Source organism: Lutra lutra, chromosome 10, assembly GCF_902655055.1.
Source record: "Lutra lutra chromosome 10, mLutLut1.2, whole genome shotgun sequence".
Lineage (NCBI taxonomy): Eukaryota > Metazoa > Chordata > Mammalia > Carnivora > Mustelidae > Lutra > Lutra lutra.
In genome coordinates this window covers 111457544-111481461 of record NC_062287.1, presented here as the reverse complement: position 1 = coordinate 111481461, position 23918 = coordinate 111457544, and the positions used below count along the sequence as shown (strand labels likewise).

At 60.7% G+C, this 23918-nt stretch overlaps 1 protein-coding gene across 2 annotated transcripts in view; it reads left to right on the top strand.

Moving 5' to 3' along the window:
• Window positions 1–22781, top strand: part of SHANK2 (SH3 and multiple ankyrin repeat domains 2) — a 463356-nt gene extending 440575 nt beyond the window's left edge. For both annotated transcript variants that reach the window (XM_047692580.1, XM_047692581.1), the window contains 5 exons: window positions 5022–5152; window positions 6366–6477; window positions 7349–7369; window positions 8698–11107; window positions 20206–22781. In XM_047692580.1, the coding sequence (XP_047548536.1) occupies window positions 5022–5152; window positions 6366–6477; window positions 7349–7369; window positions 8698–11107; window positions 20206–20776 (3245 nt within the window). In that variant the 3' untranslated portion in view covers window positions 20777–22781. The remainder of the gene's footprint in view (window positions 1–5021; window positions 5153–6365; window positions 6478–7348; window positions 7370–8697; window positions 11108–20205) is intronic.
• Window positions 22782–23918: the final 1137 nt, after the last annotated feature.

Sequence of the window (23918 nt, the reverse complement as noted above, 5' to 3'; positions counted from 1 at the left end):
CCTTAAGGGCGCCTCCGGCAGCCAGACACTCCACACTGTGGGAAAAGACAAGTCATGGTCCTACGGCCAGCATGGCCCAGAGGAGAATCAACACAGAGGACAGGCAAGGGACCCACCTTGCTTTCCAGAGCAGAGAAGACTGGATGCAATTCGAGATTGAGTGCCCCTGCCCCCTATTTCCTGACCCTGGCCAGAGCAGGAGGCAGGTGTGCGCACAAGACCCCCATGGGCCCAGCGGCCATGGCTCACCCCGCTCCCAGGGCACTGTGGGGTGCAGTGCAGAGCTCTGGGGGCCCATGCCAGCTAACAGTCCAGCCTCACGCAGCCAGGAGCATCAAACATCCGTGGGCATGTAGAGAAGCTCCTGCCCCACCACACTCTTCCGGGGCATTGGGCTCACCTCCTGAAAAGCATTCTCCAGCCTCCAGAGGGGCCGCGTGCATCAGGGGAAAGCCAGGCCTTTACATCACACTGGTTGAATACTGTCCCCCCGCAAATCCACATCTAGCTAGAACCTAGGAAAGGGACCCTATCTGGAAGCAGGCCCTTTGCAGATGTAGTCATGATGAGGCCATACTGGACTGTGACCGTGACCTCACAGGAGAGGCAGAGAGACGCACACAGGAGGCCGCAGAGGCCGAGCTCGGAGGGGCCAGGAATGAACACTCGGAGCCCCGGGACCTGGAAGAGGAGAGAAGGATCCTCCCCGGAGCCTCCAGGAGGAACCATCCTGCCGACACCTTGATTTGGGGATTCTGGCTTCCAGACTGATGGAGAATAAACTCCTTTTGTCCTGAACTGGCCACAGCAGTTCTAGGAAACTATCACAGCTGTGAGAAGCCCCCAGCCCCTCCGGGCTGACGCCTGCTAGGAGTTTCCAGCTCCTCGTCTCAAGAACCCCTTGCTTTTGTCCTCCAGTGTTTCCAGGACCTGCCCTAGTCCCCAAACAGCGTGCTTGCGGGAACAAGGGAGAACGGGCCACCAGGAGAGTCTCCAGCCCCAGGCGGCTCAGGGTGAGAGCCAGGCTGGATGGTGGGACCGGCCTCACCCAACCTACTGGCACCTCTGGCTGCACCCACAGACCCATCCCATGGAAGGCGGGAGATGCCTGGGGGCCCTCGGGCCAGGAACAGCCCAGCTGGGGTCAGAGCGGCCCTCCCCACGCCTCTACGCCTCCTGAGGAAACTGAGCCAGAGGGGGTCTGGCTGGCCGCGGCTGGTGTCAGCCTCTGGGGCTGGTGGGGTCTGTGTTTTCCTCTTGCAGAAGAACTCCTGCCCAGGGTCTCACCCCGAGTTCTGGCTCGTGGGGCGTGGGTTTCTGCAGTGGGAGGGCTCAGGGCCCATGGGGTGACTCGTGTTGAAGGCTGCCTGCGGTCAAGGGTGTGCTCCAGGGCGGGGTGGCAGGGACTCCTGACGCTCTGGCCCTCCCTGCTCTGGTTCCCACGGCGCCCTCGTCACTGTGCGGCCAAACCCGCCCCTCCCCCCAGCGCGCGCTCGTCCCCTCGCCGGGAAGCTTGCCCTTGATGGACAGTGAGCATCACCCCATCCTCTAAGCAGACCATAAACATGCTTAGAAAATTATAGTACAGCTCCCTCATCAGCACTCCACCAGCCAGTTTTCTAAGATTTGCCGGTTTTCAGATGTGTCTGCAGGACTGTTTTCAGCCACAGAATATCTCATTTTAGGACTGCAGGGGGCTGGACTCACTAATCCTTTTCATCCGGAGACCCTGAATAGAGACCCAAACCCCAGCTTTTGTCACTGAAACACAATAATCCTGAGAGCCTCACAGCCCTGGCTCGTGGCCTGGCAGACAAGCCTGCAGAGGCGCGGGCCGAGTGGTCCCAAGTCGGGTCCTGAACCAGGCGGGCAGCTCCCTCAAAGACCGGAAGCCAGGAGGGGACCCAGGCCCCCCAGGGAACCATGTCTGTGTGAGTCAAAAGCCACACTAAGTAGCTCTCGCCGAAGCAGCAGTGACTCCCAGCCTTGCCCCCGACAAGCCCACATACTCTGCTATTCTGGCTCCAAGGTGCACCGGGGTGGAGGAGGCCGGAGGACCGGACATGCAACACAGACAAGGCTATCTGCTCCAGGTGGCCCTCGTCACGGGTGAGTGTGGTGTGGACAGGGCCCGGACCGCCAGCAGCTCAACCAGGCAGACCATTCTGAGAGCGATCCTAGATGTCCACTGCCCACCAGGGCTCGGCACCTCTGGCCGAAGGGGGAGCACAGAGGCTGGATGACCCCAGCTGGAGCTCCAGCTCCCACCACCTGGTCCCTGGCTTTTCCCTGCATGACCTTCAGCACCTCAGATCCGGATTGTTCCAGGTTCTCATTAGGATTAGAAGTGAGGCATTCAGAACTTCCACCAGGGACGATTCTTAACATGGGCCTGGCCTCACCCTGACGCGCCCAGCATCAGAGGCTTATTTTTTAGGTGGCTGCCATGTGCCCGGAAGCTTCACGATCAGTCTGCCACCTGCATATTTGGGGCACGTGAAGATCCCAGGCGGCACCCCGGTACCGCACAGTGGACCCACAGCATGTGGGGGGAAGGGAGTTCAGACCAAAGCAAGAGCTAGAAACAGGAGGCTCGCCAAGGTTCTGCCGGTTAACTCTGCATCCCAGGACAGCGTCCTGCCCCAGGCTCACTGCTCGACGCGGCCAGAGGCACCGCCAGTGTCCCCATCTGCGGGGCCGCCCACAGGAGGACTGTGGGGCTCCAGGTTCCAAAGGTCCAAGAGAGAGCCTCAGTGGGCTGTGTGGGCTGCGGTGAAGGCCAGACCCACAGACCGGCTCGCAGCTCCGAATCCCTGCACCTGAATGGAAGCAGACCGACAGCCGTCACGAGGGGCCGGCTTCCAGGCACAGGCCACGAGGATCAAGGAGGCTAACAAAGCACCACCGGACCACCGACCGTGAGCGGCCCGAGCCATGGTCAAGGGCGCGCGGCCCGGCTGGCAGGCCGCAGAAGCGAGTTAGAGCCCAGGCGCAGAAGGAGTCCTGCCCCAGACCAGAGAGCAGACAGCTTCCTGAAGGAAGCAGCTTTCCAAGATCGTGGGGTGCACACAGCACAGCAGAGGGAAGAGGGCAGGAGAGAAAGGAGAAGGGGCAGCAGGTGTGGGGGGCAGGGGATGAATGGCATTTCCGTGGCCCTGAGCACTGGTGAGGACAGGACAGCTCCAGGAGCCATGAGGAGGAAGGTGGGCTGGGGACAGAATGACCCAGAGGTGTGGGTGTCTCTGACCAACTCCCTAAAGGACCAAGGCTTACCAGCGCCCTCAGCACCCACGAGGAGCAGGAAATGCCCTCAGCAGGTCCGCCCAGACCACAGGGCAGGACAAAGGGAAGGAGCGGGTCTTCACGTGGGAGACGCAGGCGTGAGTCTGTGTGTGTCGTGGGGGAGGGCCTCCCTGAGGCCCCTCTGCCTGAACCCTGGACTCGAGGCTCAGTGGCAGGTGACCTGGGGCAGAGTCCCAGCCAGGCACAGGTGTCTTCCAGACAGTGAGAGTTTCATGTTTTGCAGGCCCAGACTCTCTGGCACATTCTCCGGCCCCTCCTTTTCACAGCCTCTTAAAAATGTAAACAGCCTGCGAGCCTAGAGAATGGCAGGCAGGGTTTGAGCCCAGGGCCACAGGGTACTAACCGCTGGCCCAGGACACAGCTCTGGAGTCAGGAGCCTTGTAGCTACCCACAGATGTCTGAGTCTCACCCATGTGTGCTCTGGGCGCTCTGGGAGGCTGGGCTGGCAGTGGTGGCTGCCTCCCAGGCCCCCAGGTACCCCCCACCCCACATACCCACTCCCTGGTCTGGGGCTCTGAAAATGTTGGGGTTCTGGGGAGGTTTTCCAGGGGGCTGGCTCCTCTTGGGAAGTCCCCATTACAAGTGGCTGTCCCACCCAACGGGAATGACTTGACGCCCAGAGATCCCGTCTGCTCCAGCACTCACGTGCTGACCTCGAAGCTCAAGGCCGGGGCAAGGCCCCAGGGGCCTGGGTCTTTGCGATGGCATGCACTTTGCGGGGCATCACGAGACCCCCAAAAAGGTTGAGGATGCTAGGAGGCCTCAGGCTGTGGCCTAGATAGCCTTGGGGGAGCAAGGAGAGTGCTGTGCCTAACCAGGTTCAAAACAGGCTATTCCCACCAGGCGCCCCTCACACTGGCTTCGTGCTAACGTGGCCACAATCTTCCTGGAAGGGTGGCTGGGGCGCACCCCACTGAAGACACTTGCTCTGCACGTCTCAGGCAGCCTCCAGATAAAACTGGGTGTCAGGGCAATTCTGGAATGTTTTCAAGTCTGAAGCTTACAAGTTTAACCAAAAAAGTTAAAAATTTTTTAGTTAATAATTTTCTTAAGTTTTTAATTTGTAAAAATCACTTATAACTAACGCTTTACTTTCTTTTTCACAAAGAAATGAGCATGTGGTACTGTTGGGAAATCGGGTCTTGCCCAAGCAGCAAGGGCTCGGCCTCCGGAGCCGGCCCCCCGAGCAGCCCCTGAGCTGGCCCCCCAAGCGGCCCCGGAGCCGCCCCCAGAGCCGGCCCCCCAGGCCCGCCGGCGTGGCCCGCCCGGCTGTGCGGCCCGCCTGGCTGCACCCACTGCCTCCAGCCCTGGGCCGTAGGGCTTACACCCCGCAACCGCATCTCGTCACACAGCAGCCGTGCCTCCGAGCTCTTAACAAGATTCCTGACACTGGTTTAGTTCACACGGTCAAGAGTAAGTCCCGTCGGCACGCACCCAAGCGGCCCCAGTGAAGATGTGACTTTCAGGGAGTGCGGGGCCCCAGGGACTGAGGCTGCGTCTGGTCTGTGTGCGCCTCCCCGGGGTGACGGTGTGCGTGCATGAGGCAGACCGACACATGCGTGCCCCACGCCGGGCGCCGTGCACCTGCTTGCATGGTCAAGGCCGGAGCCGGGACGCGGCTGCGCACGTGTGCAGGGAGGGCGCCTTGCTGGAGGCAGGCCTGGTGGTGTCAGGGGCTCCCCCACTGACTCCCGCTCCCACCACCATTCCCATTGCAGACAAACCCGAGGAGATAGTCCCGGCCTCCAAGCCATCCCGCGCTGCTGATAACGTGGCCATGGAGTCCAGGGTGGCCACCATCAAGCAGCGGCCCACCAGCCGGTGCTTCCCGTCCGTCTCGGACATGAACGTGAGTGGCCACGCCCCGGGGGATGGCGGGGGGGGGGCGGGGTGCGTCCCGGCAGGGGGAGCTCATGCGCTCTGGGCTGTGTGGGCGGGCGCTCCTCCTCGTCTCCCGGACTCGGCCTCCGTGCCTCGTGGCAGGTCTGAGTGTCCCAGTCACAGTTCCTTAGTGCCTTCTCAGAAGCCACCTCACAACGAGTCACTCGCTTTCCCCAGTCCCGTCTTAGACCGTCACCCGCAAACATCACTCACCGGAGAGCACAGCCTTGCACGGCGCACATTCAAACAGCAGCAACTGCTAGTGATGACAGTGGGCATGCTCACCCCGGGACCCCCGTCATCTCCAGAACCCCACGGGGCACTCCCAGGAACTCCAGGCAGCCTCCCCGTGCAGGGCCAGCCGTCCCCCAGCATGTGCCCCGTCCTTGCTGCCTACCTTGTTTGCAGCCCTGGCCGTGTCTCAAGTGCCACCCCCGCTACCCCTCCCCCGGCGCCAATGCTCTCCAGCCCGGTCTTGGCCTCCAGAAAGCCAGGCAGATGCCCTGAACCCCGGGTGGGGGGACACGGTGGGTAGGAAGACCTTCTGGGGCCCTGAGCACAAGATGTGCAAGAGCCCACAGGCGTTACCCCCAGGCTCAGAGTCGCCCCCCGATGCCGTGGGCTGGACGGGGCAGCTGGCAGCCCCGTACAGACGGGTAAGGGGCAGGTTGGCTGGGGGCTGCTCAGGAACCTGCTCCCAAGTAAAGGAGGTAAGCCCTAGCTTATGCCGGCCCACCTGCTGCAGCCTCTGTGCCCGAGCGGCCCGGGAGCGCCGGGGCAGCCCGCAGCCGGTTCACTCACACCAGCCCCCGGCCCGCCCCTCCCGTGCTGTGGAGGAAGGCCGAGGCTCCTGCACTGGCCGCCACGGTGTGCATTCTGCTCCTACGCAGCATCGGCCTGGGCCCCTACTCTCCGGTTGGTTGGCCAGACCACGGCTCCACCGAGCACGCTAGTGCTTAGAGAGCAGGGGCCGGTGGGCAGTGTTCGGGGAGAGCCTCTCCGGGGTCCCTGAAGCTGGTGTGTCCCATCGGCCTCAGATGGACGCAGCCTGCTGCTGGGAGCGGCACACGAAGCCAGATGACAGGTGCCCATGCCCAGGGCTGCTGTGACACCTTCTGGGCCTGGCTGCCATGGGTGGGGCTGGGAGGGAACCATCTCACTCTGGGTTCTCTGGTTTGCAGTCCGTGTACGAACGACAGGGGATTGCTGTAATGACGCCCACGGTTCCCGGGAGCCCGAAAGGCCCATTTCTGGGCCTCCCCCGAGGTACGATGCGAAGGCAGAAATCAATAGGTAAGAAGCGTGGGCTATACCCACAGAGGTTCCCCTGGCTCTCAGAGAAGCCCTCAGAGCCCCCAGGGCAGAGCCAACCCCCAGGCCTGCCCTAGCCACCCCCAGGGCCACTCACCAGGGGCCTCCGAACGCCCCATCAGACTGGAACCCTTCTACCTGCTGGAACAAAGTCCAGCCTTGCAAACGCACTATCTGTGCTAACACCAGCAGGGTGAAGGGGCCCGCGTCAGGAGGGAAGCGGGGCAGATCGGGGTAGTCTGGGAAGCCCCCTCCCTCATCCCACCGGGATCAGAATGGCAGGTGGAGGGGGACCCCTGCTCAGTGCAATCCCCACCTTCCCTGCGTTGCCTGGAACGAAAGTGGCCACGTTTCTCATGGTGAGCTCGGTGGATCACTTCCGGGGGTGGGGGGGCCAGGTTCTAGAACTTGGATAAACCAGTGTACCTGTGTCACAGAAAGCCACCTGCCTCCTTGTTAATGTCCCAATGACACATACTGATGCTTCCAGGCAAGGTGACTGTGACCCTGCCAGGCAGCCCCTTTGTGAGACGGTCCAGCACTGTCTTTACCACGTAAATTCTCAAAGGAGCTGCCACTGCTGGACACCACTGGACACGGCCATCCCAGGCCAGCTCTTGGGGACACCATGGGGTGGTTTCTGGGAGCACCCCCTGCGCTGCTGTTTGGGGGCCTGGCTCCTTTGTCACCGGTGTGCAGTGGCTCACAGGCAGTGATCCAGTAGTGACCATGGTGGCATCTGGCTCCAAAAACTCGCCCTCCCAGGTGCACAGGGCCACCGCGGAGTAGCATAGACGCCGTGTTATGTCCCTGGCTCTGTACTGGTTAATAATAATTGATTTCCTCCTGTCAGACAGCAGAATCTTTCTATCAGGTCAGTGAACCTTACAGTTTGGAATCTGTGATCTGAATGCAACCCCTACACTTACTCTATAAGGCGTATTCTTAAATTATTACTCCTTGGGAACTTCACTGTCAGGCAACCCATGTGTAGCGAATGGTCAAGAAGGCCTTTTAGCAATCCGTCTGTTCGATACCAAAACACCCTCCCACAGGAGTACGTTAAATTGGGAATACCCTTATCGAATGGAAAATTTCATTGGAATAAATTATTGTAGTTTGTCCTAGAAGGTTTTTTTTTTTTATTTGAAGTAATTCATTCCGTTACCTCTTTGAACACCTGCATGCCGCCAGCGTGAAACCCGAGTCCCTCCCATCTGTCCATGTATGTGTCCCTTCCCGTCTCCGGGAGTGCGTTCTGTTGATGTTTCACTGTCTCAGACTGTGGGAAAGAGTCTATAAGCCCTGCCCAGTTGACCGCACAGAGAAGCCAGGCCCAGTGAGGCCAGATGCCCGCCGTCACCACATCAGGCCCCTCGGCACATTCGTACGCAACAGGTGCTGCTCCACTACATCAGGTCCTGGGGGCACCCTGACTTGCTGCCACGTCTGCCGAATGCTGACCCAGGTTAGCGGTGACGGTGGAAAGTTCCTGGCCCCTCAGCCCAGCGCAGAGGGTCTTAGGATGACCCAGAGGGGCTCCTGAGGCCAGTGGCCCAGGGTTTGCTCCAGAAGCGGCTCCTGGCTGGGGCTGGGGTCTTGAGTTAGAGAGGACTCTGGACCCCCTCCCCTCACAGGTGTGTCAAAGAGCCAGAAGGGCCATCTCTGCCTCACAGCTGTCCTCCTGAGGGACCCCCAATGCCCTCAAGGCCCCAGGTGACAAACCGAGCTCCTGTCACTTGGGCAAGGCCAGCTTTGGGGCCCCTCAGCAGCAGCACCATCCACGTCACACGGACCTGGCCAAGCCCAACGGGACAGATGCGTCCTGCCCCAGCCCAGCCCCAGTGTGTTCACGTGCACCCACGTGCTGGCACGCGGCTTGTGGCCCTGGGCACCTGTCCCGCCCCGCACATCCCTTCCCCGCCGCTGCTCTGGGCGCCGCACACAGAACACCTCAACAGCACGCACTCAATGCCTCCCAGCACCTTTCTCTTGTTTTCTTTTCTTTCCCGGTTTCCTGTCTTTTCCTTGGGGGGCTCGGCTGGGCCACGTAAGCTCTTGGCGTGTGGCTTGTGCTGTGCTCCGTGAACACGTGTGCTCCGTGGTTCGTTGTGGTGTGCAGACGTATGCGTGGCACAAACCTAGGAGCTTGGTGGGGAGTCCCGGTCATGGCTGCAAACTAAGCCTGCCTTCTCCTTGCAGGAATAACGGAGGAAGAGCGGCAGTTTCTGGCCCCTCCGATGCTGAAGTTCACCAGAAGCCTGTCCATGCCAGACACCTCCGAGGACATCCCGCCCCCACCGCAGTCTGTGCCCCCATCCCCCCCACCCCCATCCCCCACCACCTACAACTGCCCCAAGTCTCCAACCCCAAGAGTCTACGGGACCATCAAGCCAGCGTTCAGTCAGAACCCCGCTGCCAAGGTGCCCCCCGCGGCTCGCTCGGACACGGTGGCCATGGTGATGAGGGACAAGGGGCTGTACTACCGGCGGGAGCTGGACCGCTACTCCCTGGACTCCGACGACCTGTACAGTCGCAGCGCCGCCGCCCAGGCCAACTTCCGCGCCAAGAGAGGCCAGATGCCAGAAAACCCGTACTCGGAGGTGGGGAGGATCGCGAGCAAAGCCGTGTACGTCCCCGCCAAGCCCGCTCGGCGGAAGGGCATGCTAGTGAAGCAGTCCAATGTGGAGGACAGCCCTGAGAAGACGTGCTCCATCCCCATCCCGACCATCATCGTGAAGGAGCCCTCCACCAGCAGCAGCGGGAAGAGCAGCCAGGGCAGCAGCACGGAGATCGACCCGCAGGCCCCAGAGCCGCCAGGCCAGCTGCGGCCTGACGACAGCCTGACCGTCAGCAGCCCCTTTGCTGCTGCCATCGCTGGGGCCGTCCGCGACCGGGAGAAGCGGCTGGAAGCCAGGAGGAACTCCCCGGCCTTCCTCTCCACAGACCTGGGGGACGAGGACGTTGGACTGGGGCCACCCGCTGCCCGGGCACACCCCTCCAACTTCCCCGAAGAGGTCGGCTTCGGCGAGGAGGATGGCGCCGAGCCACTGTCGTTGCCCACACCGGTGGCACTGCCCAGGGAGCCCGAGAACCACTTCGTGGGTGGTGGCGAGGCCGCAGCTCAGGGGGAGGCCGGCAGGCCTCTGAATTCCACATCCAAAGCCAAGGGTCCCGAGGGCGGCCCTGCAGTGCCCCCCAAGAGCAGCAGCACAGCCAGCCCCGAGAATTACGTCCACCCGCTCACAGGCCGGCTCCTGGACCCCAGCTCCCCGCTGGCCCTGGCGCTGTCTGCAAGGGACCGAGCCATGAAGGAGTCCCAACAGGGTCCCAAGGGGGAGGCCCCCAAGGCCGACCTCCACAAACCTCTCTACATCGATACCAAAATGCGGCCCAGCGTGGAAGCAGGCTTCCCTCCGGTCACCAGGCAGAACACACGGGGACCCCTAAGGCGGCAGGAGACCGAGAACAAGTACGAGACGGAGCTGGGCAAGGACCGCAAGGGCGAGGACAAGAAGCACGCACTCATCAACATCGTGGACACGTCCCAGCAGAGGTCGGCCGGCCTGCTGATGGTCCACACTGTGGGCGCGGCCACCACCGACCACCTCCTGCAGGAAGAGGACGAGAAAGCCGACGGGGAGGCCACGCCAGACCACTCGCTGCCCGAGGGGCCAGAAGGCGCTCCCGAAACCGAAGGTGCTTTAGAGATCTCCGCCAGCCCCGAGCCCGCCGCCGCCGTGCCTGGCAGGACCATCGCGGCAGCGGGCTCTGTGGAAGAGACGGTGATTTTGCCATTCCGCATCCCTCCTCCCCCTCTGGCATCCGTGGATCTGGATGAGGATTTTATTTTTACAGAGCCATTGCCTCCCCCCCTGGAATTCGCAAATAGTTTTGATATCCCCGATGACCGCATCGCTTCTGTCCCTGCTCTCACGGACCTGGTCAAGCAGAAGAAACAGGACGCCTCCCAGTCCCCTTCGTTGAACCCCAGCCAACCAGCCAACTGTGCAGACAGTAAGAAGCCGGCTGGCCTTCCCAACTGCCTGCCTGCCTCCTTCCTGCCGCCCCCCGAGAACTTTGACGTGGTCACGGACTCTGGGATCGAGGAGGTGGACAGCCGGAGTAGCAGTGACCACCATCTCGAGACAACCAGCACCATCTCCACGGTGTCCAGCATGTCCACCCTGTCCTCTGAAGGCGGGGAGAACGTGGACACCTGCACAGTCTATGCAGATGGGCAGGCATTTACGGCGGACAAGCCCCCAGTACCTCCGAAGCCAAAAGTGAAGCCCGTAATTCCCAAAAGCACCACACTTTATCAGGACGCGCTAGCAGAGGAGGACGTGGATAGCCTCGTCATCCCTCCCCCGGCACCCCCGCCACCGCCGGGCAGCACCCAGCCTGGGGCCACGAAGGTCACGCCACCAAGGACCTCCAAGTTGTGGGGGGACGTGTCCGAGGTCAGAAGCCCGATTCGCTCAGGCCCAAAGGCAAACGTGATCAGTGAATTGAACTCAATCCTGCAGCAAATGAACCGAGAGAAATCGGCAAAGCCGGGGGAAGGATTGGATTCGCCCACAGGAACCAAGCCTGCCAGCCTCGCTCCAAGGTAAGTCCCACAGTTGGCTCAGACGCAGACTGCCCCGTGCCAGCTTTCCTGTCTCGTCCAGTCGGGGCCGACCAGGAAAGGCCCCCGGGGAGCAGCCAGAGTGGACGTGAAGCGGGGAATCCATCAGGCCTTGTGCTGGCCGCACCTGTTGCGCACCGTCCGCCCCGCCCTCCTGGAGCCCGGCCCGGCAGAGCGCACCCTCGGCCATCCCGGCAGGACGCGGCACTCCCCGAGTCAAGACCTGTATTAAAATGCAGCCACGCAGGGCCAGCCCCACCACGGCTTCTCAAGAGGAGCTCTGGTCCCTGTCGTTCCATGTCCTCCAGAACTTTGCCAGGACCCCCTGCGAGGTCATTCTGGAGCCTCGCAGACGCTCAAACCGAGCTCCACCGGCTGGCGGCAGGGAACAGCCTTGCCAAAGGAGTGAGTGGGGCGGCGGCCTGCGCGCGGTTAGGTGTGCGTGGATCCTTCTCGCTTCCTCCCAGCAGACAGGTTGGAGAGCCGGGGAAGGTGCCAGGTGGCGGCTTCACAAGTGGGCTCAGAGGAAGACGCCCCCCTCCACCCCCACCAGCCCAGCCCTCGAGCAGGCATCCCGGAAGAGGGCGTCTGCGTCTCCCCAGGGCGACCATTCATGGTTCACGCAGCGTTCGAGGTGCTGCCGCCGCGGCTGGGGGTGGGGGTGAGGGTCGCGTCTAAACGGAGCCAGAAGGCTCCGAGGAGGCATGCCGTGCCCTACAGCAGGCCCCTCGCGCTCTGCCTAGAGCTCAGGGGTGATTCTCACCAGAGCTGCTCGCTCGCCCAGACCCTCCCCGTGCTGGGCGTTCCTCCCGGGGCGCACTCTGTTCCCTGCCCCACGCCTCTGTCCGCTCCCGGGTCTCGTCGCTTTGACTACCGAGTCTTCACGCTCCCTCCGGACAGGCGTTTGCCTCAAACGTCTCACCCCATTAACCAGCGACCCCCCCTGCGGTTGGGCCGAGAGCCATAGTTCTCCCAGTTACCCTTCAGCGTGGACGTAAATAAATGACTCGAATGGCTCCCGTTACGCCCGGAGAAATACTGACGGGCCCGCCTAGGTAGAGAGAAGCAGGGCCACACTCCGTCTTTTAATGGCCGCTCGGCCGCTCGACCGCTAGCTGTGACGCCGCACAAAGTCCCCGTTCCTGGCGGACATCTGCTCACACGTTCCTACAAATACCATATACTTGGAAGTTTGAAAGGAAAGTCTTAGAACTGGCCAGTTTCGCCCTTTCCCCATGCGTGAGAATACAGTGCTTTGCTGCTACGTCACGTGAGGCACAAGGATGACTCTCTCTTTAGTGCTTCCCGTTCTTCCAGAACGCCGGCCCACGAGTGCAGGGGAGCGGGTACTGATTGTACCCATTCTCCAGAAGTGGGAAGTGGGGCGCGGGGCAGCCGGGCCCCATGCACGGTGGGAGACCGAGCCAGGACTCAGGTTGAGGGCCTGGCCCGGCGCTTCCCCTCGTGGCCAGTGTCTGAGCTCGGAAGAGTCTGAAGGGGTGACCCAAGGGATGCTCAGGGCCTGAGCCCCCTGCCCCGAGCTCTCCCACCCCGATCCAGGGGCCTCCAGATTTCTCGCCACCTCCACTCCTTCCCAACCATGTGAGCCCCCAGGGGCAGGAGGCAGAGCGGGTGCCGAGCCGCACGTGTCCCGAGGGCTTCCCCACCTGCGTTTCCCTCAGTGGGAGGGGCCTCAGAGCAGACGTCACCTGGCAGAATCCTGCTGGATTTCTCGAGAACAGCTGCAGGACCACCTCCAAGCGATGCTCAGAGCCAAGGACAGCCGCCTCCGGTCTGCTCTGTTATTTACAGCCCAGTCCCTTACAATGAGAACATCAGCCGACATCGATCCAGGCCTCCCCAACTGCTGGGCATCACGCCGCACAGGCACCGCTGACGCAGGGCCTGCCGTGATCTCCCGGGCGCACTCGAGCAGACCGAAGGTCAGAGAAGCGGAGCGCGTGGCCGGGGCCGCCCGCCTGAAGGCAGAGACCCAACCTCCCACCCAGGGAGCATCTCGGAGTTCTACTCGTGAGCTGTTGTGGGAGCCAGGGATCAGCCTGGAAGGAAGGGGCGGCTGCCCGAGCTGTCTGCAGGGCTGAGATCCCCGAGGGCGGGCCATCCCCAGGCCTTTGTGGGCCACCTGAGCCCGCCGGCTTGCCAGAGCCCTTCTCTTTGGTGACCCGGTGGCCAATGGCAGCCCGGGGATTGCTGGGCACCAGGGGCGGCATCTTATGCTCAGCTCTCAGCCAAGGGTGGACTGAGCTGGCCTGGGCATCTGCTGGCCTCGAGCCCCAAGGGCAAAGAGGAAGGTCATCGCCTTCAGGCACTCCACGGGGCCTTCCACCAGCTACTGTGGCTTAACTACTGCACAGTCTCATGGGGCAAAGCCCTAAGCAGCCGTGAGGTGCAGCCGTGAGGTGCGGCCGTGAAGCTGCTGACAAGAGTGAGGTGGGGGACGGCGGCCAGCCGGGCCAAGCCTTGGTTGACAGACCCGGGTGTTTGCCCATTTGGAAGCCACCTGCCAGGGTGGCTCACCACGATCTGCGGTCACAGCTAGGACCTCGGGCTGGGAGTGGCCCCGGCGGCCAGGGCGCGGACCGACATGCGGGGTGGCCTCCTGAGAAGCAGGTTCTCCAGGGAGAGCGAGAAGCGAGCACGCGCACAAACCTCCTCCCCACAGAAACTGTTTCACTCGCCCGAGAGCTCGAGTTTTGGGGCTCACCGCTTCGGGGTCACCAGCCTCCTTGGCTGCCTCTAGCTACTGAGGCGAGACTCTTCACTTCTCGGTAGAGCCCAGGGTGGGACGGGACCCTTGCCCACCTGAGGACGTGAGGCGTGACCTGAGCCACACAGCTCCTGTCTGTCCCCAAGACCAGAGAGGACACGGAATCTGGAGACGCCCTGGCTATGGCCGGGCTGGCGAGAGCATGATCGAGAAGTCTGCTGAGCACCAAGGCTGGAGACGCCTCCTCGGCCCCCTGGAGACGCCCCACCGAGCGGGGAGTGGCCTGGCAGCTCTGGGGAAAGTGGTCCTTCCGCCGCCCAGCCCGACCTTTCCAGGAAGTGACCTCGTCGTGGAAGAGAAGACCAGTTTGGATCAAAGCAAAGACAGCAGTGGTTTGAGGGCGTCTGCGAGCCCCAGCCCTTCCCGGGAAGCTCTGAATCAGGAGGGCGGCCGGCCGCGCTCCCCTTAGAACAGGCGCCGGCGAACGTGCTACCCACGGCCTCAAGGATGTCCTTCCCGCGCACGCACTTTTTCCTCTTCAAAGCCCTTTGGTGATCTGCGACCCCGAGGATTTCGTGGTGATGGTGGAGGGCTCTGCACCAGCGGCTTCCTCCCCATTCTGGAGCACTTGGTGTTTTGCTTGAAGTCATGGGGCCCAGTGCAGCCCTGCCCCCGCCCCGGGACACTCTGTTCCTAAGCCTGGAAGCCTGGCCCAGCCCAGGGCCTCCTGAGTCCCCAGCCAGGAGTCCCCGAGTTGCTGTTTTGTAGGGACCCAGGGCCAGCCCTGAGGGTGGAGAGTAGCGAGAAGGATACACTCCCGCAGAGGCCTGGGCCCTCGGAGGCTGGGCAGTGGACACGAAGTTGGCAGTGACCTCTCCCGCGCCAGGGGTCGGGCTGAGCCTCGGGGGCTCGTCCCTGCTCCGGAAGACATTCTAGGCCTCTCCTCCGTGGGCAGCTACACTCTCAAGGGGAAAGATGGACAGGAAGTAAGAAACAGGAGAAATCCACACCAGTGTGACGAAGGAACGGGGCTGACTCCCAAGTCCGAGTGAACATGGGCAGGAAGAAGATGACAGTCCTGAAGAAAGTGACCTTGGAATGATCGGAAATACAGAAAGGAGCCAGGTGTGTGGACAGCCAGGAGTGGAGCATCCCAGGCACAGGAACAGGGGCACAAAGCCTGGAGGCCGGAAGGTACTTGCCCTGCCGAGGGAGGCCTGGCAGGCCTTGGAGGAGGGAGAGCGGGATTGTGTGCGTCCTGCGAGAAGGTGGCCGTCCCAGGCCTTGTGTGACCTGACCGTGTCACAGTTACCAGCAGCCACCCGGCGCAGCAGCTCTCAGGGTGGCACAGGTGCCCTTCGCCGGCTGGGGCGGGGTCCGTGTGCAAGGCCGGGGGGCCTGCGCTCTGTAGACCAAGGGGCAGATTCAAAGGCCAAGGGCCTCAGGAACCCAGAATGGCAACTCCATTTGCCTGACGTCCGCGTTTTGACTGGCGGCCCAGACAACCCAGACTTCGTTTCCAGAGCAAGACAGACACGCCACTCTGTGTCCAACACTTCCGTGGCCACACACAGTCAGTCTTGTTTTCATCCTGTGTGTGCCAGGGGGAGCGAGCAGTGGACGTAAGCTTGTGGGGGTCCCCTTTCAGCTTCTGTCCACAGGGTACGGGATCCGCCAGATCCCAAGGCCCCTCCAGCTCTTCTCGGCCTGGCCTCCACCTCCTGGGGGCCCAGATGGGCTCGGGGGAGGACAGCCATCCTCCTCGGCCTCACAGAGCCAGACCCTGCATCCGCCCTCACCTGGCTGGTGCCTCCAGCGCCTCCCCAGCTCTGCAGAATTATCATGAGAGCCTCTTGGCTTTAAAATCAATCAATTTGGGTTGTTAAAAAATTATCTCCGCCCAGCTGGTCCCGAAGCACGGACTTCAAAGCTAACTCAGTAACAGAAGCAGCGGAAGCGCATTCCCTTAACCTCGACGCCGTCACGGGGTTTTTGCCATTTCACAGCCCCCAAGCGATACGGGAAGGAACCGTCAGCGAATGGAGTGTAGATAACTGGGCGAGTGCTACGCACAGGGCATCGTGAAATGGGCTCTCGGTGTGTTGTCTTGTAGACCGTGCTGGAGGAGGGTCATTCCAGTCCAGCCACAGCCTTTCCCCGTGCTTGCCCCGCAGCCAATCGCAAGTGTGGCTCTTAGGTTCTCACTTCCCGGTCCAGATTTTAGGATCGGTCCGCGGGAGCAGGTCAGGGTGCAGCTCCCTGAAAACGGGGTGCCTTCCTGACTGGCTTGGATGTGGACGTTCTGACAGGAGGACCCGGGCTCCTGATGGACCCAAGACACCTACCGCACTCCCAGTCCCTTAAAGGTGCCAGTCGGGCCACAAGCTAAACAGTACCCACCCCGCACTGAGGCAACACTGACGCTGCACACACCTGTGGGCCGAGGCCCCCGGCGGTGCTCAGGGCCCGTGGCGGCCGTGAGGACTGGGCAGCAGAGGCACCGACACCGCCCAGGCGAGGAGCCAGGGAGACACAATGGTGGCAGTGCTCAGGCCTTAGGCCGGTGTGGGAATGACTCGGTTGCCCTCCCACCTCCCCTGTCCCTAAGAGCACTTGAGCAGTAAGGGCCATGTCCACACGAGAAACCCCACGAGCGGGACTGGGCGCGCTGAGGCCGTCTTGTGACAGACGGGTTCAGAGCTGCTGCCCAGCGCGGCTGCAGGACAACAGACACATCCAGCCGGCGTCACCCAGCGGCCGCTGGGCCGCATTCAGTGGCCGTCCAAGAGCCAGATGGGATCTGTGAACACACTGACAAAGCCCCCGGAATCTGCCTGCCCCCACCCCAGTTAACTGCTTCTGAGCAATGAAATAACGAGCGCCTCGGAGAGCTCTCGTTCTTGCTTTAACTCCGTTTCCATATGGCTGAGATTGAAAAGGCCGCACGGAGAGTGCTGATCCGCACGTGTGTGCGCGTGCGTGTCTGTGTCTAAATCAGGGCGACAGACTCCTGCACGTCCCACCCGGGGACCCAGTGGCTGCTTAGCAACGCCCCGACCTCTGGAGCCAGGAGGACCCAGTGAATAATGCCGGTGTGATGAACCAAGAGAGCCGAGCTGCTGAGAGGGAGGGCAGGATGGGCCAGCCCAGAGAGGGCCTCTGCTCTGCTTCTTGGGCTCTCTGGGGACTCTTTTCCATGGCGACTTCCCTCCAGCCCCAAGGGCGTGGCCAGATCCGGGGTGTCCCCTCCCCACCCTGCCCATGATTAGCTGCCAGGCGTTCCGGTGTAGACCTGAAGCAGAGCACAGGTACCCGCGGGGCCCCTTCCCCCACCAGGAATGCTGACTTAGACTTGCCGGGCTGTAGAAGACAAAGGACGACTCGGGAACCCTCAGCAGGGTCTCAGCCACGAGCTCGTCCTCTGAGGACTGCGGTCCTCACGCTCGCACCAGGCTTTCCCTGGGTAATTTTCTTCTTTACGTTCACATTGTCCCAAGCCGGGGAAGGCGGCGTCGGGAAGTTCCCATTCTAAACACAGCGGGACGCCCGTCTTCATCTTCCGGTCTGGCCAGCGAGGCGGGCTGCCCTCTGCCTGCCTCCTCGGCCACAAAGGGACCAGCCTCGTAGGTTCTCAGCTGATGTCTGTACCCCCGCTTTCATTTCATCCATCGAAAAAAGCTTCTTTTTAAATTTTAATTAATTTTGCAGTGTTGTCTCAAGCCATTCCATTCTGTCCTTTTCATGTGCTCTCGTGATGGGCGTTCACAGAAGAGGGTCATGCTGAACAGAAGTAAGTGCCACTCGCAAAAACGCCTCGCTCTCTGGTGTGTGCTGCTGTCCCCCCCTGCTGCCCACCAGTGTGTCTGGAGAGCCTTCTCTTTTTTCCAACAACAAACACAGCTACCTGCCAGACTTTCCTTTCTAAATAAATAAATAAACAAACAAACCATCCCAGCTACCTGGGGTTGGCTGGGATGTTTGCAGGGGGAGGACGGTGCTGACAGCTGTGCTCTGACTCGAAGGTGCCCACTGTTCAGTGTGGCCCGGGCTTGGGGGGCCCTCCCCAACTGTGCTGCCCCCGTGGGTCCACCCAGAGTCAAGGGCACGGGCACTGGCACCATGCAGTATCACCTCCGGAAAAAGCACATCCGGACTCTTAAAGCAAGACCTGAGCAAAGGTGCTCTTGTAATGTACGCACTTTACAAAACACTCGTCTCTTCCCCAGAGCTTCTAGGCCCTAATTAACAGCTCAGATCGCCTCCAGATGGAGTGGCTTTGCGCCTACTCATGGTTTCACTTCAACCATCTTAGCCTAATTGTTGTATCAAAGCAGAACCAATGAGTCTTCCCAAAACAGAGGTGCCCGAGTGCTGTGGAGCGGACAGAGCGGGCATAGGTCACCTTGCCGGGTGTCCCACAGCACTCCCTGCCAGCCTGCGCCTCGGCCCAACCTGGAAGTGGAGTGGGGCTTCCCATCCTGCTTTAGCAGCAGAACACGCAGGTTTCTCCTTAAACCTTTGCTGCATCCACCCCGCTCTCTCAAGAACCTGACCAAGGTCCCAGAGGTGCTGGCGCCCCGCCCCTACAGCTGGCACCACCGGGGCTCCTACTTCTAGATTCCAAGTAACCGACCCTGGCAGTGGTAGAGGGGCTGCCTTGGGTGGCCAGTATAACCAGTACACCAGCAACCAGCACCCGCAGCCCCGGAGGTTCTTGACGGAGGCCTCCTGTTTGTACCAGATCCCACCTGGGGCATGCGGCCCTCCGGGAAGCTACATGAGGACACTCTGGGGGTGGCCGTCCCTGGCCCAGTCACATCCACCTGCCCCTGGAAGTGCTCGTGTCAGGACCGAAGCGCGAGTCCGCCCAAGTCCCATCCTTGAAGCGGCCAGGCCTGCCATCGGGTGCAGAAGTGTCACAAGCTTGGGGACAGCCAGGTAGCCGGCTGGGGGTTGTACCCACTTATCTGTCAGTGGCAGAGGAAACAAAGAGCGCCAAAGAAAAGCTAGAGCAGAGGACGGCCCAACCGGGCCTCGTGCCCAGCCCAGCCCTCCGTGCACAGAGACGCCCAGTCCCTGTCGCGCCCACCAAGGCAACACCCATGTGGCTCTTCACGTGCTCCCGAGCACAGCCTGCCCCCACCCTCACTGTGGTGCGGACGCGCTTTCAGTGTGGGGACAGCAGAGAAGAGCGCGAACCAGAGCCCAGAGCTGTGGCTGTTCCGTTTTGGTTGGGAAGCCTGCCGTGGGCCTTGGCCAGAACCAGGGAGGGACCCCTGTCCGGGAAGCACAGAGACCAGAGACGTCCCTGGCACCAAGACGCAGTCTCCTCCCTTCAGCCTTCTCCTAGGGGCCAGTAAAGGCCAAACCTCAGAGGCACGAGTGTACCCCCACTCCGACCGCTCGGGCTTCACCTGCCCGGCCGGAGCAGGAAAGACATGGGGGACTCCCAAGATCTCCCCTGGCCGCTTGGGAGAATGGCGCTCCTTTCAGATTCCTGCCTTCCGGTGAGGATCTACACACGAACAGCTTCCCACACTGCCTTCGTGCGGGCAGAGAAAACACGCTAGCGCGCCCACTCCATTCCGCGACCACACGGCCCCGCCGACACCGGACAAATTCGCCGCAGTGCCGGGTTAGCCCTTTGGGTCAGCGGAGACCGCACTCTGGCAAAGCACTCCTCGTTCTCAGGGTCCGTGGACGGAAAGCTTCCGCAAACCCTGAGTGCCCCCAGGTAGCTGCCGGCCTCCCCACTCACAGCACCTGGGCCGGTTGCAAGGGGCCCTTCCCTGCACTTGGCCTTTCGAGCCGAAAAGCCCAAGGCCTGACAGGCGGTGAAGAGGGAAGGTCTCTCCCCAAGGCTGCTCTGCCTTCTCCGCGCCGAAATGGACACAAAAGTTGTCCTTTCCTCATACGGGTGATGTACTGGTGACGTCACCAGCCACGGCTCACCCAGGGAGCAGAACCTCATGCAGGCCCCGTCCTCATGTCTTCGAGTGAGCCCTCAACAGGGCCTCCCCAGCCGCGCCGGTCTGGCCCGCCCTGCTCGCACGGTGCAGGCGCAGGCACCCGACCGCCCCCCCCCCCCACCAAACCGGCCCGGTGGTGGCCCTTGCGTGGGGCCAGGTGAGTGGGTGGCTTTGGTGTGCTGTGGTGTCTTCTCCGAACTCTGGCTCCTGCTCCCCTCCTCACTGCCCTGGTCCTGGCATGGCAAGTCGTCTGCTCACTGCCAGTGCAGGTGCCCTTAGAGTGTCCCCCCCCTTGCCCACCCCCGAGCCCTTGGCGGTCAGCATCCCGCTGACCCAGACCGTGACCCGGCTGGTGACAGTTGTCTCTGTTGTTGCTGTTTCAGAAGTCCAGAGGTCATGAGCACCGTCTCAGGGACGCGGAGCACGACGGTGACCTTCACGGTTCGCCCAGGGACCTCGCAGCCCATCACTCTGCAGAGCCGGCCCACGGACTTTGAGAGCAGGACCTCAGGAACAAGACGTGCCCCGAGCCCTGTGGTGTCGCCAACAGAGCTGAGCAAAGAGATCCTGCCTGCCCCCCTCTCCGCTGCTGCTGCCACTCCTTCTCCCACTCTCTCAGAGGTCTTTAGCCTTCCAAGCCAGCCCCCATCTGGGGACCTGTTTGGCTTGAACCCGGTGGGCCGCAGCAGGTCGCCATCCCCCTCCATACTGCAACAGCCCATCTCAAATAAGCCTTTTACGACTAAGCCTGTGCACCTGTGGACTAAACCAGACGTGGCGGATTGGCTGGAAAGTCTAAACTTGGGTGAGCATAAAGAGACCTTCATGGACAATGAGATTGATGGCAGTCACCTACCAAACCTTCAGAAGGAAGACCTAATAGATCTCGGGGTGACTCGGGTCGGGCACAGGATGAACATAGAAAGGGCTTTGAAACAGCTGCTGGACAGATAAGGGTGGCTGCTCTGTTCCTTCACAGACTCCTTGTTATAAGTAGAGATGGGCTTCTACTGAAATATTTGGGCGGCCAAGCATGGTCTGTGAGCACCAACCCCACTCCACGGGTGTGTCTCCTGGTACCCAAAGAAATGCCGAGTGTGTCCAGGTGTGGCTGAGCGAAGGCCTTGAAACGCCCCCAATCTCCATGTGGGCTTCACGGGCTGTTTCTGTGCAGCAGGGGACACGGGGAGGGAGTTCTGCACCACGAGAGAGGCCCGGCTTGCCTCCCAGCACGCAGGTGACCTCACGTTGCCAGGCCCCGGGGACGCCCCCGTCGATTTAGCAAGGGACCCTCGCTCTTGCAGACACCAGTGTCCTCTAGATGCCTCCTGAGACCTCCCTCCGCTTTCCGGGTGGCTGTCACCGCCGCAGGCCCGCCGCAGTCTGTGGCTTCCGGGAGGGTTCTCAATGCTCACTTGCTCCTTTCTTTCCTCTACTTCGCTTGCGGTAAAACACCCCAGAGTAGTCTGTCTGGTGCCCCTTCTTGGGCCCGAAAGGTAGAGAATCTTTTTTTCCTCTGGATTCAGTACCCCGTCTCCTCCTGCGAGGTGCGTCCGTGGTTCTTCGGCCATGAAGCTCTTGGCAGTGGTGGGGAGTCTGAATGGGATCGTGCCCAGCTTTGCGTAGCTTTCTTTCTGCAAATCTATTAACATAATTCCAAAGTGGCCAGATGTCACACAGAGTTAGTCAAAGCACAAAGTCACGATTCCAAGGAGGAGGGGAGACCTGGCCACGGGAAGCAGCCAGTGTGCAGCTGCCTGGGTCCCAAGTCTCCTCGAGGGGACGAGCAGTGAGTCATCTGCCAAGAGTGTCTCCAGGACGGTGAGAAGGAGATTCTCTGCCTTTCACGACATTTTTTTTAAACTGCAAGTGTGCTGCATTCTGCAAAGATCAGAGCAGGTGAGCGTCCACTTTAACACGAGGGCGGGACACGAGGTGAACGGTGGGCGCGTGCCGCGGCAGAGGAGACCGCGTCTTCCCCGGGAGCTGGTGGGGCGCCGCGACGTCCGTTCCCAGCCCGGCCCGGGTGAGCGACTCTGCCGAGACAGCCCCTCTGCTCTCTGAGGCCAGGGAAGATGGTCCTTGGGGGCCCTCCCCCTTTGTCTCCAACTGTCCGCACAGCCCACCAGTTTGTCCTACAACAGGCTTCTTGAGCTCCCGGAGGGTATGGCATCTACACCGGACTCAGGGTTTAGAACACACGGTGGGCTGCAGGGCGAGGGGGCAGGCAGACAAATGAAAAAAGGCCAGCCAGGGAGGCTTCCCCGGGCTGCACAAGGCCCCTCTCGCGAGGCTTTTCTGGGCTGTGCCCGTTCTCCTCCCTGGAGTCCCCTCCCCCGTAACATTACCTCCAGCTTCCAAGGGAGGTTGCCGCCTGCCCAGGGGCCACCAGACATCCAGCCAGGCTTCTAGCACATTTTCCCACACTTGGAAGGAACTCGAACCGCAGGTTTTGGCTTTTATGATTTCAGAACTAGCCTAGCCCATCTCTAATTATAAAAACATGATTTTTTTTTCCTTTCTTTTCTTTATGCTCACAATCAAGTGTCTGATTAGGTCTGGAACAGCTCTAGAATGAACACATAAAATTTAGCAATTTAAAATCTCTTTCTTTACTGCAAGTTTAAATAGTTGTACAGATAGTTTATAAGCACAATATTTTAAGAGAAAAAAAAAAGTGGCTGGTCTACTCAGCAGCCTTTGTGCCACTTCAGTGCTAGAAAGTTAAAGAAAAAAAAACTTTTGTGATTTAATAATACTATTTCTGTGGGATTATAAAAGTATGACCTTTTTAAATCAACCTTATTTGGATGCATCTGAACCAGCAGAGCTGTGTTATATTTTCTATCTTTGCTAGAACTTCGTCATCGAAGGACAATTACTTCTTCAAAAGTGGTTACAACTCACAATGCAGCAGTTTCTCCAAAAGCAAACATGCACCACCACACACACAACTCACACCCGCAGTTTCTCCAAAAGCAAACATGCACCACCACACACACAACTCACACCCGCAGTTTCTCCAAAAGCAAACATGCACCACCACACACACAACTCATACCCGCGCACAAACATTTTCCAGCCACATGCCCCTGAATTGGAAACTGAGTTTTGGACCTTCCTCTGTTCCACACCCTTCTGCAGGGCAATCTGTGTCTGAGAATGCCCCGATCCAACGTGAGATCAATTGAACACGAAGGCACTTCTGTCCCACGCACCTGCGGTCCCACGGTCGTGGGGTGCGCCAGGGACGCTAGGGTGGCCTGCCGAGGCCACCTGCGAGTGTTCAGAAAACGGAAAGGTGGTGGTTGGGCCATTATTTGTCTTCCATTTGGAGATAGAGCAAAATTCAGTCAGTGCACCGCTCACCCTGGCTCTTCCCTCCTCTGTCTACTGTTGGGCATGACCTCCGCGCTCAGAGCCGGGCGACACCCGGCCTGGGAGCGAGCGCAGGAAGGGAAGGCGCTGCTAGGATGCCACCTAGTGGCTTCAGGCTCACTGGACTTTGGCTGCCACGCCCTTTCGTAGAGAGCCGTCCGGCCACGGGCAACTTATCTGAAGCTCTGAAGCAAGCAGACTGCACGACGACAACGAAAACAAGAGCCCGGCAGTCACTTATTTTGCCTTGTCTTATTCTAGAAAAGTCACAGGACCCGCAGAACCTGCACTGACCATCAGAGTAACACGGTGCCAAGATGAACCCATCTCTAGCCCTGTGCGATGGGGTTGCTACAGAAAGCAATAGTTCCTCCGAGACCGCCCCCGCTGCTCTCCCTCCCCGCTCCCCTCGGACACGTTAGGACCAGGCCCTATTCCATGACCCCCTCAAGGGTGGGACACGAGTCAAACTGCTCATATAAAGATCATGTTAATACTATTCCGGGTTTTAAGATCAACTTTTGTTATCTACTGTAATTTAAATAAATTGCATTTACATGCCTAGTGTCTGTAACATTGTGTATGCGAGACCAAACTCTCCAGCTGTAAGCCCTGTACCCCCGCGGAGACGGCTGCTCCAGGGGCTCCGCCACATTCTAGGTCAGCTCATGGACTCCAGACTGACGCAGTGTGACTGTTGACCTGCTGAACTCTACAT